Source organism: Semicossyphus pulcher, unplaced genomic scaffold (assembly GCF_022749685.1).
Source record: "Semicossyphus pulcher isolate SPU_LCO1_2020_fin unplaced genomic scaffold, fSemPul1.0.p SCAF_13, whole genome shotgun sequence".
NCBI classification, from domain to species: Eukaryota; Metazoa; Chordata; class Actinopteri; order Labriformes; family Labridae; genus Semicossyphus; species Semicossyphus pulcher.
The window spans coordinates 27480063-27499168 of record NW_027211637.1 but is presented as its reverse complement, the minus strand read 5'-3'; the positions used below and the strand labels follow the sequence as shown (position 1 = coordinate 27499168).

The following is a 19106-nucleotide window of genomic DNA, read 5'->3' as shown; positions in this document are numbered from 1 at the left end:
AATAAACTTTATGTATACAGCACCTGTCTTACAGGGGTAGAAGTTCAAAATGCTTTACAATTAAGTGAGGCAAATTAAAACAAGGACACCTGTTTGCGTCACCAGCTGTTCCCACCCTTACCCTTGTGTCACCGAGTGCCGCTCCCGTCGCCTAGCAACAGGTAGCTAGCGGGCTAACTAGCTATCATAACAAACTTAACTTAAGGGACTGTGTTTCAAGGCCGTTTAAGAGTCCGCCACCTCGTCTGAATCGGCACACAATAATTCTAGGGATACATTGGGCTGCGAAGGATGCACCCGATGGATCCCTAGGGGCCCGTGAAAAGGAGGACGCATTTGTCGGCCGCATCTGAAGGAGCCTTTGAAATGGCTGTGACGCAATCAGCCTTCAAATGCGTCCTTTGAAGGATGCAGCCCCTGGATTGGGACACAGCTTGTGTCTCCAGGTTACCATAGATCAGCTGTTTTTATCACGTATATTTATCTGTATGTTTTAATTTATCATCAACCAGTGAAATAAGAGTCTGCTGTGTGATTCAGAGGCACCAGCTTGATCCATGTAGACATACACGGTGTGCTGTGGTGTTAATTAACAGTATTCAGAACACCTGGCTGAGGCGGAGTGATACACAGAGTGAAAAGTCCCAGTGATGTTGTTCTCTGTATCAGCACTTATGGAATGCCTCTTGTCCAATCAGATTACTCGGTCAGAAGTAACGTTTGTATAACTTTGTATCATTTATAAATGATCACAGAGTTAGCATCTGTTATAGCCTTGTGTAGAGAGTGTCATTACTTTGGTGCATATTAAAGAATACTTTTCTTGATTTGGTCGCTATTTTGTGTTTTAAAAACCGGCTGCAGGCGATCTAAGAATAAAATGATAAAGAAATATTAGCCTAACCTTAATCTTAAAAACCCTAAGTAACTTTAAAGTCAATCCTTAAAGACACTGTGAGCAGAGCATGTTAGCTAACATCTGACGTGTTCTGTTCTCTCTTCTTTCTTTTTCTTGCTAAAAGCCTGACGGCAGACTTTTGAAATAATTAGTAAAGAAAGAGTAGAGTAAAGAAAGAGCATTACAGTTATAAATTCCTCTTGAGATGAATGCACAAGTTTCATACGTGACAAGGCTTGGTGAGATCTGCTCAACATGTGACTCAGCGTTAGCTCGAGGGCGAAAACGTTGACAGCTCTTCATCATGTGTTCGATCACAACACTCAAACGTTTGTTTCCAGATCAAAAAAGGTCACGCTTTAAACATTACCTCATAAAGACAATATGTCACACAGCTGCATGTTTGTTGTCACGTTATCACCTGTGGTAACATACAGTAGTGTGTGCATTCTCACGTGGGGCCCATGTGTTAGCTCGACACACATGAAGAAGCTACAGAGCGTTAGCATTAAGCAGGACTGGAGAATTGATAACAGACACTGATGATTCAGCGTGTGTGTTTGTGCATCTTGACGACAAATGTTGAACACGTTGCCATGGATGTTTTCTCTTTGTGATATCTGCTTTAAAGCCGGTTTAGTTTACTCCCACGTTCATGAGGGGAAATTACATTTTTCTGTTTAACACCACTTCTTTCAGGTTTTCACCAACCTCTCTTCTCCACTTCCTCCCAGCTGCTAACCAGACACTGGGAGTCACCCTCTTACTTTCTCAAGCTTAGCCTCTTTTCGCATGTGAATACTGTTACCTTGGGACTTCTCGTAATCTTTAATAATAGACAGTGAACAAATGTGATCTTAATCCCGAGCAAATCTGTCGTGTTTGTTCCTGTTAAGTAAAAATTCAACCTCAAATAACCTTACATATCTCGACAAACACAAAGGTCATGTGATGTTTTGTACCACGCCAATAAGCATCTCCATTTTCGGCCTCATTCCAAGGTCAAGAATCATAGAGGCGTGCTTGCAATTATAAACAAAAGTTTTGGCAGTATTTTGGGTGCAAATGCAGGGGCCTCATCCTTTGCACCATGACCACAGACAGCTCCTCATTGACCTTAGTGTGGACCAAAGTGGTTAACAAACAGATATGCCAAACAGACAGGTCCCTTTAAAACCTTAGAATTATTGTAAGACAATAAAAGGATAATAGATACGGCTAATTACTAAAATTCTGGCTACATCAGGCTCGTCTTTCTCTGCTGCCATTCCTTCACCTGCCCTGAAGTGCACCCTCCGGTCTGTCAGCATCACGGTGCTGGTTCATTTAAAACTGGAAGAAATTACTTTGAGTAGTGATAGTAATAGTGTGTCGATACTCTGGACCAGAGGTCTCCAACCTTTTTTCATCTCAGAGTGACTTTGAAAAAATTAAAGTGGCCAACAGCTACTTGCATAAATGCTAAATGAACTGTACTTATATTGCGCTTTTCTAGTCTCTGCGACCACTTTTACACTTCATGTCACATTCACCCATTCACACACACATTCACACACTGATGGCAGAGGCTGCCAACTGTCAATCAGTGGACCACCGGTAGCAATTTGGGGTTCAGTGTCTTGCCCAAAGACACGTCGACATGTCGGGAGCTGGGGATCGAACCTCCGACCTTCCGATTGAAAGACGACCGACTCTACCACTGAGCCACTGCCTCACTGCCAAGAGGAGCTTATCCACAAATATTTGGAGGCTACAGGGCAGCAGCCTGCCAAGAAGAACAAGTGGAGGAGCTGCAAACTGACAAATCCACGAACATATTGAACTCTGACATGACCACCTTCCCTCAATCCTCCTGCAGTCCTCTAAAGGAGCTCGACAGCAAGTTGTGGAGGCAAAAAAAACATACTTTTATTTTGTAGTTCCAGCTCTAATGTTGACCCTTGCAAAACATCGCTGCAATTGCTGGTGGCGCCCCATGTTGATTCTTTTGTCGACTGAAACGTTGGTAACGCAGACGAGGCACACGCACTTGTCCTTCACATTCGGGGAAACAGTATGTTTTCTGCTTTTTCTTGGCGTGGCCGCCTTCATTGTCCGTCATAAATCTGGCTAAACAGGCTAACAGCACCGAACTCCTCACTTTAGCTCGACTAGCATACAGCATAACTGACCCGACCTGTCGATGGAGGTTGCTGCAACATTGCTGTGATTCGTTAGAGTCAGACATTGACAAACTTGCCAGGAGCATCACCGTTTTTTATTGACAGCTGATCGGCCTATCCTATTGTTTTGTATTGGAGGGGGTGGGACATCTGGGTATTTGAATGAAGTGGGAAGAGGCTTTCAAGGTGCATTTATTGTCGGCGTATTTTGAGGAGTCTGTGAACCTGGCGAGCGACTAAAATCCAGGCCGTGAGCTACTGGTAGCTCGCAAGCTACCTATTGGAGACCACTGCTCTAGACCACAGACTGAATAGTTTCTATTATTTGGATTTCCCTATTTCATGATCTAAACTGCAAATGGATTAGATTAAAGTCACTCATGCACAGAACAGAAAAAGGGATCTTTGGAGTGTAAGTTGTTAAATTGGCTCTCTCGAGTATTTTGATGAATATAAGAGGCCAAAAATCCGACCAGGAAAGAATCAGACGACAGTGGACTTCATTATAATCTATAGTGGAGGTTTTCAACACTGAAGCAGACCTCCTGACTAATCCTCCTGACTCTCACTGTAACTCAGAGTCAGTGCAAGCAGATGGAGCGGTGACATGAGCATTACAGGCGAAGCATCTGGACGCCACATTACAAGTCAAACGGAGGTTTCAAAAGCCGGCGTGATGCAGCCTAATGTTGTCAGGGAGTCCAAATCTTATACCGCTGCCACGTCACGTTTCAGCAGACCCGAGCTGAACTGTTCAACAGGGCTGGGAAACATTACTGACTGAGTGCCGTCAGAGGAGGTTAGCAGTGTTAGCAGTGTGGGATTATGCACTCAGAGTACTTTATGATGCAGGGAGCGTAATGGGCGAGCTGTGTTTAAAGTCTGCAGCAACGAGATACGCTGTGACAGAATGTGGAGAACGACCTGCCAACATTCCTCCGTTTTAGTCCCTTTTAATCCAGTGTTATTGCTGTAAAAGTCTGGCAAAGTTGGGGCCCCAGAAGTGAAATTTAACCTGCATCCAGCTCCAAACAACTCAAGGCTTGTTTATTAAACACCTGCAAATCAAACACGCCAAAGATTTCCAGAGCTGGTAGCTGGAAGTGGAAATTTAGCGTGAACAAAGCTGCAAGATTATAAAATATCAACAAAACTAAAGCATGCAAATTGAAAAGGATGCCTTCATTAACTGCAGAACAACTACTTAAACTTGCCAAACAGCATTGAAGAAGTAATTTAAACTCCTTTGGGAGCCGTTTGGCTTTTCCATGAGGCTCCAAATACAAACAGTGAGATTATCTAGACTGAGAAGAGAGATGAACTTGTTTCAATTCTGCAAATTTCTAAACATGCTTTTTTATTAGCTTGTTTAAAGACTGTAGTTGCGATTTGTCCTGATATCAACTAATTAATTACTAAACTAACGATCAAACCGGCCACTGAGGCACATGGAAAGTGGACCTAACGCAGGATTAAAAATGTCCAAGCAAATATGAAGTTCTTTGGCGCTGATTGAATTGGGATATGTTAGGCAGCAAGTGAACTTCCTGGATGTTGCTGTTCTGGAAGCAGGAAAAATAGGCAAGCGTAAGGATGTCAGCGACTTTGAGCAAATTGTGACGGCTAGACGACTGGCTCAGAGCATCTCCAAAACTGCAGCGCTTGTGGGGTGTTCCTGGTCTGCAGTGGTCAGTACCGACCAAAAGTGGTCCAAGGAAGGAAAACCAGTGAACCGGCAACAGGGTCAGGGGCGGATGGGGAGGGCAAAGGCTGGCCTGTGTGGTCCGATCCAACAGAAGAGCTACTGTAGCTCAAACTACTGAACAAAGTTAATGCTGGTTCTGATAGAAAGGTGTCAGAACACACGGAGCATCACAGTTTGTTGTGTATGGAGCAGCGTAGCTGCAGACCGTCAGGGTGCCCATGACTCCTGTCCACAGACAAAAGCGCCTACAATCGGCACGTGAGCATCAGAACTGGACCACGGAGCGATGGAAAAAGGCGGCCTGGTCTGATGAATCACGTTTTTCCTTAAATCATGTGGATGGCCGGGTGCTTGTACGTCACTTACCTGGGGAAGACATTGCACTATGGGAAGAAGGCGAGCCGGTGGAGGCAGCGTCATGCTTTGAGCAATGTTCTGCTTAGAAACTTTGGGTCCTGCCATTCATGTGGATGTTTGACACGTACCACCTATCTAAACATTGTTGGATACCAAGGTCAACCCGTCATGGAAACGGTATTCCCTAATGGCAGCGGCCTCTTTCAGCACGATATCCAATGCAGAAATGTTTCAGGAATGGTTTGAGGAGCACGACAACAAGTTCAAGGTGTTGACTTGGCCTCCAAAGTCCCCAGATCTCAATCCAATCGGGCAACTGTGGGATGTGCTGGACAAACAAGTCCGATCCATGGAGGCCCCACCTCGCAACTTACAGGACTTAAAGGATCTGTTGCGAACGTCTTAGTGCCAGATACCTCAGCACACCTTCAGAGGTCTAGTGGAGTCCATGCCTCGAGAGATCAGGGCTGTGTTGGCGAACCAACACAATATTTGGCAGTTGGTCATAATATTATGGCTGATCAGTGTACATGTATATATACTGTTGGATTTATATATTGCCATGGTATTCAGTTAACTCGTACACACAATAAATAAAGAAGTCCTCCTGCTGCTGGATGTAGTTTTGCTGTGTTTGAAATCGCACAAATCGTAGCACATTTAATCTCCAACCCTGAATCATCTCTCACTTTCAAACACGTTGAACTTCAGGCCAAACCTCTCTCAGTGATGTCACAACAGGCCCTTTTGTCTACAGGTGCACTTTAAAAGCCAGATTGGCACAGAGTTGTAGCTGATGGGCATGATTTCATTTTTTTTACAGTCAGCACACAGAAAAGCAGATGTCACTTGGCCCGATCTCAGCCGACAGCTTGTAGAGCAAGAAAACAAGCGTGTAGCAACAGTGTGAGCTGGCGTGGGTGAAGATGAAAGGCAGAGTTGTCCTGTCTTTGCCAAAACAATACACCAAGATTACTTTCAGTGTTGACCTGAATAACTATCTGATAGGGGTTTTTATTTTACAATTTAGTTATGATGCGTTTCAAAAGAGAAGAGGAAAGAGAAGAAACCCACAAATTAAAAGAGTCCTAAAGTTGTGGACTGATCTGGTTTCTCTGAGAGAGTTTGATTACAAGCTGAAAGACGTTCAGGCCACCAACTGCTGTCTGCCTTCCACTGTAAGTGCTGTGCTTCCTTCTACGCATCGTGTGACAAGATAAGGAACAGAGCCTTTTAGAGATGGTACAAACATCAGCTTTAATATCTATGATGTGGCTGTAGCAAGAAGACAGTTTAAACCCAAAGATAGCTGCGTACCAATAATTCATACCTCTGAAAGTAGCTGTACAGATACATTGCAATGGCAGTGACACAACAAATATCTTACCTTGTCTAGTTTTGCCTCGATCTCCACAACGTCATTCTCCACCTCATCGATATTCGCCCTGAAATACAAAAGGAAACAGAAGCTGTTAAAGCATGTGTGGCAAAATGTTCTTCTAAAATGTCACATATCTCATTGAAAAACAGCCGTTCCACAATCTGCTCGTGACTTCCCACGCTCTCTGAAAGCACCGGGACATTTCATTAATCTGTGAGTGACAGATGGAGTTTTTTTTCGGAGTTAAACCCAGACATGTTTCAGCAGCAGCACGGCGAGACGTTTGGGTGTGCTTTAAGTGAGCGAGACGCCGTCTTGGGAGCAGTTCAGCTCTGTCAAAACAAAGTGACAGACAGCGTCTCTGCACAGCGAGGAGAACATGACCGTCTGAATCAATCCCAAACCCAAACCCACCGGCCCACTGTCAACACGACTACCGCTAATGCCACACTCGAACCCACCACCGAGAGAGGTGTGATTTACACCCAGAGGCTAACAGCTGCATAATGGAGCCCCTAGAGACACCGCTCCTCAGATTCTCCACACACTGACGTCAGTAATGAAAGAAGAAGACCCTGTTTACAGCGGGCTTTAAAATCCGTCTTGAACGATCGATTCACAAGTGAACAGCACTTAACGTAAGTGGAAACGACGACCAAGACACACTCTGATCTGATCACACAAACCACTTGCCTACACTGTAAAACACTGTCTTTCTAACTTACTTAAGAAGTAAGCTAACTTAATCCAATCCTCAAAAAAATTTGATGTAACTCATCCAAACATGATTATTGTTGCACTTATTCATTTTTGAGTGACACACATTTTTGGAACACTAAGTTGAAGTAATTGATTTCAGTTAGTTACGTCAACTTATTTAACCCTCAGGGCGGCTCTGATGCAGAGTGACTGGTTTTTACCGTTCAGATGAGTGCGCACAAGATTGTTGCAACAGACGCAGTGACGTTTCTGTTTTATAAGGTAATTGTTTTTATTTGAAAGGGGTTAAAAGTTGCACTGAATTAAGCTAACATCAGCAAGTGAACGTTTATCTTTGGAGGTTAAAGTCGAGGTGAAATGAAAAATGTCATTTTAATCCTTTTAGATCACATCCCCGGTGATATTGTGCATCTATTTGACAATATAGGCCAAAAAAAATACAGAAAATCTATTTCTTCGTATTCTTATATCAAAATCCGATCATTTTTTCTTCCAGTACAACTAAATTTCACGCGTGCTTAAGTAAGTTAGCACCGAACAATTTCAACCAATCAATCTGCAACATTTAACCGCGGAGCACCAAGAACGCTCGGTCAGTTAGCTAGCTACTGCGCTGTGGAGAACGTCCGTCTACGCCCACTTCTCAACGATCAAATCAAATCCCTCTAATGATATGTCCCGCCTGCACGTCCTGTTTCACTCGGAAATACGTCACGATACGGAAGCTAGATACTCTCGAAATGCTGTTTCAGCTTGACTTTAAGACAAAAAGTGAAGCTAAAGTACTTTGAAACAGAGGCGTTGTTAGGATCTTAAAAAAGAGGAAATCTCCCCCCCTATATATAAAAACTATAAATGTTTCTATAAATAGATTTAAAAAATGTATACGGTATTTGTTGGTGTTAACGCAACTTAATTCCGGCTAGCAGGAATATATTGATTGTAATATGTGAATTAATAAATAGATTCTTACAGTCAAACCAACATTTTGTTTCATCCACCATGTTTCTAAAAAATATGACGTCAGCTCTGTTACCTCGGCAAGTCCTGCAGCCAAATTGTTACACAACTTGAGTGAGTACGTTTTCCCAGGTGGTAACACATTGTTCTGATTAGTGAGACATCGTGGATACGCAAGAAAGACACAGATAGGAACGGCAACGTGTGTTAAAACAGTGTGAACAGGGTCTGTGTTTACTATAAATGGAACGACATTCAGCACCTTGATATGTTGTTTATATTTCTATCAGCTTTTATCTGCTCCCTGCTGCACAGCGGGACTTTGTGGCTCCATTTGAGTATAAACAGGTTCCACATATAGCCTCTTTATATAACCACAGCTCTGCATCCTTCAAACCAACTTCCCATTTGTTGTAGCCACACGAGCATTGTGGCTCAGAGGGATGCACTGTAGATGTCGGTCAGTCGGTCGGCTCACAGCTTTAGTTCAGATCCAAATATGCCAACAACTGTCGGAAGAATTGCCACGTACTTTCCTATGGACAGTCATGATCCCAAGAGGATGCGTGGTTGTGTTTAATTTCGTTAAAGTCTTATTTTATTTTGAAAAATTAAATATTTGTAACTGACGAGCACTTCTGAAGGAGCACACTCGCAGCTGCTGTCCTGCTTTCTAGTTTCCCTGTGATTCTAAAGGAGAAAGTGTGAGAATCACAGCACTACAAACACACGCAGCAGCTCCGTGATGAGAGTATCTGTGGCATATATCGGCCACGGCTGGCAGGATATAAAACTTGTATCTCTCTCATCTCTTCCTCTCTGGCCTTGGGTGGATTAGCCTGCTTGGCCCGAGCTGCAGCGAGCGCCAGGGGACGAAGGATGGCACGTGTTCTCCTCCTCCTCCTCCTCCTCCTCTCCCTCTCCCTCTCCACCCCCGCAGCTTTTTACTCTCACCATCTCCTCTGCTAAGGATCAGAGGAAGTGTGGCGAGGGGGGTTAAATACTCCAGAGAGGAAATATCTGTCAAAAGCTCGGACTCATGCAAAATGGAAACATACATTACTTAAATAATCAATACCATATTATTCCACATGTGGACCCGTGTTATTGTAACCTCAAGTGATCTCCTGCTGAACGGCCTTCAGCCTGCCACACCCCGGGATAATCTCACTGCTGATGTCATTTCTGAAACGTCCCTCTTTATGAGGGCTTAGCGGGTTTTGCTTTTCAGGAGGCTCGTTCTCCTCGCGCGCACAGCAGAGATGAAGAGCTTGAAAAGTTTTATTTCTATATAAAACTCACATGGCTCATGAATGACCCATTTAAATTCTCATCAAGCAGAAGCACATTTTCTAAAGGTGGTTTTATGTGTTTTTACCCATTAATCAAACACTGTATACTGGTTCCCAAAGCCTATAACTCCAGTTCTCCCTGCTTTCACTTCATTTCACTGTGGTGTGAACTTGCAGAGAGTTCAGTTAAGGCTTTCTGCTGGTAATTTATCATGTAAAGTGTTTAGCTTCCTACACCTTCTGTTACATTTACTGTTGTGAAGCTTTTAACTGTTAGCGTGCGAAAAGTGTTGTGGGGAAAATCCAATTCCCACCGTCTTTTTAAGGGACTGTACACAAATTATTAGACATGGTGATTTGGTTTGCTATAGGGATTGTCATTAATTATTCCATGCTACAGATTTATATCCTTTTGAAGCAGAATTAAACACAAACAGATAGAACAGTTACATCATAAGAGTAAGGACGAACACATGTCAGATCTCTACAAGTTAGAATAGATCAAACTACTGCAGAGATAAAGGTATCATATAGAGTAAATCTATGTAATGCCTGTTCAGCACAACCTAACCTGTTCTATTAGTGGGAGAGGAGTAAATGTTATGTTTCCCCTGAGCAGCCAAAGTTCTGCTCTTTAAGTCAATGGTTGGATTTTAACCAAATATAAACTGGTAGGGAGAGTCTCTGAATAAAAAACAAAACAAAAAACAATCCAATAATTTTCACACAGTCCCTACAATTTGTATGGTTCGAGCTTTAGGTTGAGACCCCCTTTAGCGGTCGCAAGCAGTTAATGACATGAAAAGGAGGATTGAACCTCACTGTTACACAAAATAAAGTTTATTATTCTTGGCTTGTGTTCAATCTCGCAGAGAATTTACCCTGACAATATGACAACCTGTTACGAGGGGTCGTCTGTAAGCACTGCCTGGATACAAGGGGCCACAAGGCAGAAGGGGCCAAAAAATATCAAAATGTTATCTGAGTTAGTATAAAAAAGGTTGGGATGCTACTTGTTATCTTCCACGTTTGTCCTCCTCAGCGCTCCTCTGTATGCATCTGAAGCAACACTGACCGCCCGGCCAGCTGCTCCAGATGTGCACAAGCTCGGCCTCGTGGGACAGCTGCTCCGGCTGAAGGCCCCCTCCGGGCTGTAACCACCCCCTTCCACACCGCCCCGTCTCACTGCACATGACTCCCATAATGGATGCACATGTTGCCCCGGGCCTGTCGCCACGGCAACCACCTCCTAAGTGGGCCGCAGAGGTCTCCCCACGATGTGCTCGAGAGTTGACCCTCATTCACACCACGGGGGGGAACGGAGGGGGTAATAACACATGAGTCACAACGCAGCTACTGTGACAGGAGACGACCATTCACACCATTAAAAGCTCATCAGGAGATGTTCAGCAGCTTTTAAACTTGTTCTCATGTCAGCTACTTCACAGAGGCCCCATAAATAAGTCAAATAAATAGTGATTAAGTTCAATTAGCTTTATTGGCATGAATGCACTAGAGACAATATATTTGCTGCTATGAACTCATAATGTCTCGTTTTTTCAATAGTATATAAGTAAAAGAGTTACTCTATGTTTATTAATGATTTAAATTCAGGTTGTGTTTTAATAATTCAAAATAATATTCACTTTCAAATCCTGGTATTTAGGGCACGAGGTGAGGACGTGTAGCTCTTGTGTGCCACATTGAGAACAGAGTCTCTGGTTGGTTTAAAGCCTGATTAGGATTCCTCAGCAAAAGCACAAAAAGTTTATACTCTGTCTGGCCAAAGTGACGTTGCACGTGGCTGTTATTGTGCAGGATTAGTCTGGGATCGTTTATCTGACTAAGAACAGAGCAGTTAAGCCGCGGTGTAAAAACATAATAAACACAGAAATTGTGCTGAGTAAGCTGCAGCGCCGGTGGTTTCTGGCTGGTGACGTGCTGACGGGGCGTCCTGAAGGCTGAGGTGCCTTTTACTGGCCCAAAGTCACAGAACACCTCTGTTTCTCTGTAAGCCACCACATCAGTGAACATTCACATTAATTACACATGATGCTAGGTTAAAGCCTTCGGGAAAGTTCAATATGAAGGAACATTTTCACTGCGGTAGCATTTTTCTGTGGCTGAGGTTCTACAAGCATCATCACAGAGCTTTCAGTTTGTCCCGTAAGCAACATAGTTTGATGATGTGGTGATGCAGCGTGGGATCATGGGAGATGTTGTCTTCTATGATTCCTTCTAAATTCTATCTGGCAAGTTTTTACGCAACATTTATGCACATGATGTCAAGACTGGCAACAGAATGTGCAACAGATGTATAATTGTGCTCTATTTAGTAATAATAAAAAACCTTTATAGAGCACCTTTCTAAACCCAGCTGCTTTAGAACACGATAGAAACAGCATAGATCAAAATTAGAGATAGACCGATATGTTTTTTCAGGGCCGATACCGATACCGATTATTAATAGTCAAGGAGGCCGATAACCGATATTTGAAGCCGATATTCATTTGCAGTAAAAGTGAAAATATTGGCGTCAAAATTTTGAATAATACAAACTCCAACACTTAACTTTGTTTAAATGCCTTTAAGCATATGCATCAGAGCCAAAATAACCCAGTTTTAAATTGATCTCTTATCGGCCGTCGGATTAAAAAAAAAAAAAAAAAAAAATTAAATTAAAAAAAAAAAAATTGACAGAAAATAGTAAACAGTTGATCTATTTTCTTTGACTTATATGGTATAATATAGCAACTAGATGGGGTGAAGGTGATATGATGCCATTGACAGGCGACAAAATAAAACCCATCAAATTAATTCAAAGATTTCTCTGGGTTATTGTGTTATTGGAGAGTTTTGGGATAATATAAGTCCACAATTCAACAAAATATCAGACATATTTCCAATTCTTTTTAGACATTTTGCCACTCTACGACTTTGGTAAAAGGCTCAATTTCCGATCAAAAGTCTTTCTCTGCGGTGAAAATGTTACAAAAGTAAAAGCACTTATCATCAGCAAAAGGTTAGAGTACTTGTCGTACCGAGTTATGGTCCCCTGTTAGTGAAATAACGCTATGCTACGCTAAGAATTATACTACTGTAGATCGTCAAGCTGTTTTTATTTTTAACTTTTTTATGTATTATGTATCGTAACGATGCCTCATATTTTCTAAAGCTCATAAGTAACTGCAAAATATTCAATAACTAAAACTGAAGCTCAAATAAAAAGGCACAGATGCCCCAGAGGATTGTGTTTAGGAGGGTGAATCAAGGCGGGGCAGCCTGGAGGCCTGTATGGAGAACAAGCAGGTGGGACGGCGAGGACAACGCCCACACTGGGTCCAGGTAGTGACCCCTTAAACACAGCCTTTGCCCCTCAACTGAGCCGCCAGCTGGGGCCCACTGACTGAATCTACAGACGGCGGCCCACCGGGGAGAGTGAATTAGCCAGTGAGTGATGCAGCGGTGTCTCTGCCAGCATACAAATGAGAACAGCTGTAGAGCCGAATACAAGCTAGCTTCAAGTAATCCTCAGCCGTCTTCTGTTTGATATCAGTCTCTTTCATAAAGTCTTCACCATCTTTTTTCTTCTTTGAATCTTAAATCAAAGACGGCTTCATCTGTGGGAAGAATCTGAGAGGCTACAGAGAGGACAGGAGGTGCGTGGAGGAGGGGTACCAAGAGGTTGGAGACGGGGCGGCCCTGTCTGTCTGAGGGCCCCACTGTGACAAAGCCACTTCCTGTCTGGAGAAATGGCAGCATTTTGTTGTGATATTGATTGCTTTAGTGTCCTAATTGAGGTTGGATGAGGGGTTGAATGGCTGATTTGAAGGGGGTTGGGGTCCCTGAGCACGTTCCCTGCAGCTACATTGAACAGCAGCTCAGGTTATTCTTGGCTGTTTTGCTCCTAATGCCCCCACCCAGCCCAGCTCTGCCCCTCCTCCTCCTTCTCTAGACCACTATATGAGCTAATGCAGGGTCAAAGAGGCACTCCTGGCTATGAAATGCCAGGCACTCAAAAACAATCCCACCTAAAACACTTCCAGAGCACGACTAAGTCAAAAATATCTGATCCCCCTAACATACTTTACTGTTAGCTAAACCCATCCCCCTGAGCATATCAAGCTAACTAGCTTACTACCTACACTATAAGTTGTTTCCAAGAGAAAGGGGCAGATTATTAAAGCACTACATTACTTTGTGGGTTGACAGGTTACTTAAAGCCCTGTTAATGAATAGCAAATTCACTGTGTCGTATCCCCACCTTATGTAAGCCAGTACTAGTGCTATCACATTTTAAGCTAACGTTAGCAGCTTTGTTTTGCTCTTTTATTCGACTTCCGCAACTTTAGTCTCAAACAACCAAAGCCAATGTTACCCAAGACAGAGGTACATTTAAAAAACAACTATAGTTAGTCTTCATCCTTGAAAATATGAACACATTTGTAAGCTAATCAGAAAAGTTTAACAGTCTGATATTGCGCTTTTGTCTTATCATACTACACGACTAGCCAGCTCTACATATCTTCTACATGGATCATAAGGTGGTTAGGATGCTAACTCTTTGGCCTGGGACCTGTTAGCTTTAACCTCAGTCAGTTAGTATCATTATCATATATGGAGTAAGTACATATTTAAGATATGTCAGCTAAAAACACTAAAAACACAATATAGAGTCAGCTGCATTGCTGTACCTAATGGCGCTAATGCTAGCTTAATTAGCTAGTTATAGCTAATAAAATCTGTTACCAATACCGTATCTTCAGCATGTTTCTTTGACTTGTGCATCAACATTTGTATATTTTGTGATTATTTATTGATCTATTACATGTCTGTCCATTCTGGGAAAAAGACCCCTCCTCTGTTGCACGTTCTGAGTTTGTTAAATTACCTTTTACACGTTTTTCCACTCCTTTCTTATCTCTCAGGAGTCAATGGATAAAGAGTGTAGTACGTGGTACAGGCAGTATAAAGCCCTATGAGACTGAATTTACTTGTCTTGAGCAGTTGTCATAGCAACCGTTACATCTGACATTGTAACAAGACATAACATGTGTTCAAAGACCAGAGGTTTTGACAGGCAAAGTGGGGCGGGGCTTAATCCTACTAATTAACAATGTAAACAGCCCATTTTGCCATCCTTAACCTTAAGACCTCCAAGGAAAGTTTTGCACTCATCCAGTTGGCGTCACATTCACATCACCATCCTAATAATCTAAGAATGTCAATGCCTCATAATCTGTCGTAACTCAATCTTAATGCATTTAAGGCGCGGAGGGAGTTCAAATGTCTCCAGTAATACCCTCCCTGACATGTGTTCAAAGCCCCGACTATTGTTTCATAAGCCCCGGCTTTCATTTCCACTTGAAAGCTTAGATGTGTTCCTCATACTTAAACAGGACTGCTGCTTTCAGCCGCACTATAAACACCGCTCACATTTCTGCAGCAGACTGCACCGAGAGCGCTCTGCTGTCACTGCATTAACCTCAAACCCTCTTCAACAACACACATCTGCACTAATGGCCTCCCAGAAGAGACATGTCTGCTGCAGCAATAATTACTCATTTATGCTTCGATTACAACACGCTGCAGGCCCGGAGCATCAATGTGTAGATTTGGTATCCATCATGGGGGTTAACATGTACGTCTCAGGACAGGTGCTCACATCAGTTACGTCAGTATTTACATTGAGGCCTGGTTGCTTTTCTACAAGTGGACGTTCACCATCCCCCCTCTCGGTGTGCCAAATACTCATGTGTAGCCAAACAGCTGAGTGGAAGATATTCACCAACATCGTACCCTGCCCAGACATACCACCCTTCCCTTCCCTTTCCCAGCCCGCCCACTCATTCTGTGGACTCAATATGGAGACCACCAACACTCCCACCAAACTATTTGTTCACAAGGGCCTTGTGTGTCTGATCTCTGGGGGTCTGTGAAGGCATCGTCTGGTGTTGAGTTTAGGAGAGGACAGGACCTTTAGCCCTCAGGGTCACATTAGTGCGGAACCAGTTAATTAATAAATCATTATGCAGGAAATTACAATGTTGCTGATGACAGCTATTCAATAATGATGTTGATTTGACAAAATATAAATTTCAACGTTCTATTTTTACATTATCTGGATTAGTGTTATTATATGGACAACATGATATATTTATTAGTAAGGAAAAAAACTTGCAGATATAAAGTTTAAAAGGTATAATAAGTAGGAGTTTCCTTCAAAAATAAAATATAGACTTTTACAAATATAATATGATATAAATCATCACTTACGGGCCTCTATACATGTGTGTTAGGGAGTGTGTGTGCAGACCCTTGTGAGACCCTTCCCTCTGCATCTGTTCTGTTGCTTTGCTTTGTCGTTTTCCGGAGGGCCGCTGTTGTGGTTCTCTGAGCCAATCACAGCGTACAGGTGAGTGTGGGAGTGGTTCAAATTAGCATCTGGGCCCCATTCAGAGCGGCGAACATGGTGAAAGAGCGATGCAGAGTTGGCCTTCTTTCTGTTGGACAGGTATGTGCCTCAAACCGGGTAGGACAAGCTAACCAGCGGTTAGCATGTTAGCGCAAAGGTAACTGTGATGCTGTCGGCGTTAGCTCGGCGGGGTGGCCGTGTTCTCGCACAAGGAAGTTGAAGAAAAGAAAAAGGAAGTTGTTAATTTAGAATTTATGCAGACAAAAATAAAATCTGCTTTACTCCACTCCCTCTCTGAAAACTACAGCGTGTCTCGATGATGCATCATCTAAATCTGCCAGGATGAAATCCAAACCTCACTCTGTCCTCAGGCTCTCAGCCGAGCAGTGACATAAATCGACACTGACTCGTCTAACTGCCACCTGACCGACGACGTCCTTGTGGAAAAGGCCCGAAAAAAACTGGGTCTATTTTAGCAGAAGGACATATGTGTCCCCTCCATCACAACAACCCTCGTAAATCACTGACAAGGACGGAGCGCGGAGACAAAGAGCAGGGCCGCTATTTCTGCACGAAGAAAAACAAGCAACAGAACTAATACGAGACTCAGACACACTGAATCTACAAAGAGGCCTGAAATAGGATAATGCAGCTGGGTTATAATTAACTCTATTAAACTAATTCTGCACAGTTTTGTTTTTGCATGCAACGAGAAGCCTCTGAAATGCAAATTAGATTAGACAGGGCATCTCAGAATAGATGAAAATGTGAGTACTTCATATTTTCTACATTTCAGTCAGATTTCACTGCTTCAGTCTCCACTCAAAGTTCCACTTTACTTTGATGTGATTTAAGTTGTCTTTGTGTGTGTGAATGGTCTTTGTTAAAGTGTACCAGGAAGCTGAAAACTCGGACAGTTAGTCATATATATTAAGATCAATTCAGATCATGAACCTGGCCAACTTTTACCTGAATTAGAGCAGCATGTTAACAGATACTACAGGGCTAACCTTCTCCAGAGTCATCATTTCTACAGGATCCTGTCTGGGACAAAACAAGTAAGTTTGCAGTAAAGTAATAAAGAGTGATAGCAGACCTTTGAACTAACAGCTGAAAATGACAAAGACTTAGTGATTCGTGGTAACTTAAATAGAGGAGTTAAGTTGCTTTGGGATAATCAATGCAGGATGGTCGTTTATCATCCTCATCGTCTCAGCGGGAGAAGGCAGATGTAGCATCGCAGCTGTCACGCCAGGTGGGCCAATTTTACCCATCATGCCTTTAGGTACTCTTGTGTGCCCAAACTCCACGGTCCAGGCAGCATTTGGACCGTATTTTTTTCACAATGGCCGACTGAACTTCTGCATACATATAAAGCAGAACTACTCTGTTACAGGTAAAAGTCATGGACTGAAAGTTTTACTAAAGTGGAAGCACAGATGTTTATGGTTATTGGCAACACATCGTATTAAAATGTCAAAAGTAATAGTACTCAATAGGCAGCAGAATATCCTCTGTCTGTGTTAATTTCCGTATCATAAAATATTTTTTAATAAATATATTAAAACAGATGTTTTTACATTTTGTTTCATAATCTTTACTGCTCATCATGTCTCTTTTAGATTTATGTTTCCTTACCTTAGTTGTTTTTTATTATGTTTATTGTATGCACCATAAGACCAAGGCAATTTCCATGTAATGTAAAACATTCTTCTAATGTTGCAGCTCATGTTTGCTTTTTAAAAAAGGTAATATATTATTATTTTACATTTTGACAAAGGATATTCTTTTAACATGCTAGGTTTTCTTTGTAAACCAGAAACTCTAAGATAAATACTCTGATGTAAACAGTATAAAGATTTCCATCTAAAATGTAGTGTAGCATAAGTATTAAGGAGCATTAAATGGTGAAAAATAAGTACAATACTTAAGTAAATGTTTTTAGGTAGGCTAATCTCCATCACTGAAAAGGTGTCGGCCCATCCAACCTAAAAAAGATTGTGAAATAGCAGAATGACTTCCCACAGCCTGAACAGGGATACGATTTCAGAATGCATGTGGGGCCCTGCAGAGCTTTGACTGTAACAGACCAGCATCAGAACATCTTTCATGCAGAGAGTCGTCTGGACTGGAAACAACAGGAGAAGGAGTCTGACTCCAGGAAAAGGATGAACCTGAGTCTGACGATCCATTATTCTTCTCTCCTGGCTGCACACGACCTCCAAAATCAACACTCCTGATGTTTTTCTCACCAGAGGAGATATCCAGACTGGCGGCGGGTTTTCATCACCCCACCTGAGATGACCAGTCTGTTGGCTGAGGGTGAACTTTTGCCTGTCTGCTCTCTACACCTCCTCCTCCTCCTCCTTTTCCTCCTCCTCGGTACCTGCCACACCCCTGCCTGCTCTCCCTCCTTCATGGGTTTAGCTGTGCGCTGCTTCTCTGCACGCTGCAAACCACAGCACATAAATCCTGAGGGCTTGATGCGTCTCCTAAGAAAGCAAACAGGAAACCAAACCCCCCCAAAAGACACATCCAAAAATACATTTGGTGGTCGTGTGATCCAATAAAGCCACAAACAGAAGCTGCATGAGAAACATAAATTCATGTGTTGAAAACGTCGCAGGGCCAATATTAATACTAAAAGCACAGATTGATGAATGCCCATTTTAAATACCTTTATATATGACCATCTTGATGCCAGAGATTACAAATGCTTAGTATCCCCCCTATTATTCAAGAAAAAGACATTTTAACTATACACATAAACTGCCCAGGAAAACCAAAGGTGATTAAAAGTTAAGAAAAAAAGGGGAAAATGTATTTAATTTTTGGTTTTATTGACTGAGCTGGTCGAAGAAGAGACTCAATCATATGAGAAGTCGGACACACGCTGAACAATATCTCATATTTTATAAAGGGTCAATATTGGTCTAATTTATTGGCAAAAAAATACGATGTGAGCCAGCTATGGTCTAATTTTGCCTCATATTTTTTTTGAAGTAACAGTTCGGTCAATGTGTGTAAGTATAAGACCATTACTCTTGAGTTCATGTCTGACCCATCAGTCATAGTTAGAAGCTGATTAACTGATATTGATAATCAGTTTTCAGAGCCTTAAAGCCTAAAATCCCTAATCTAGAGAACCCTGATGAAATGAGCAGCGTCACCAGTGGGCCTGCACGATGTAGTAACTCAGTGATGTGCAATTACGTT

General features: G+C 42.5%; 1 protein-coding gene across 1 annotated transcript in view; it reads right to left on the bottom strand.

The window, feature by feature from the left end:
- acap3a (ArfGAP with coiled-coil, ankyrin repeat and PH domains 3a) overlaps positions 1–19106 on the bottom strand; it is an 83179-nt gene that overhangs the window by 40006 nt on the left and 24067 nt on the right. Inside the window, exon 2 of the mRNA XM_069659870.1 lies at positions 6510–6567. Within this exon, the coding sequence (XP_069515971.1) occupies positions 6510–6567 (58 nt within the window). The remainder of the gene's footprint in view (positions 1–6509; positions 6568–19106) is intronic.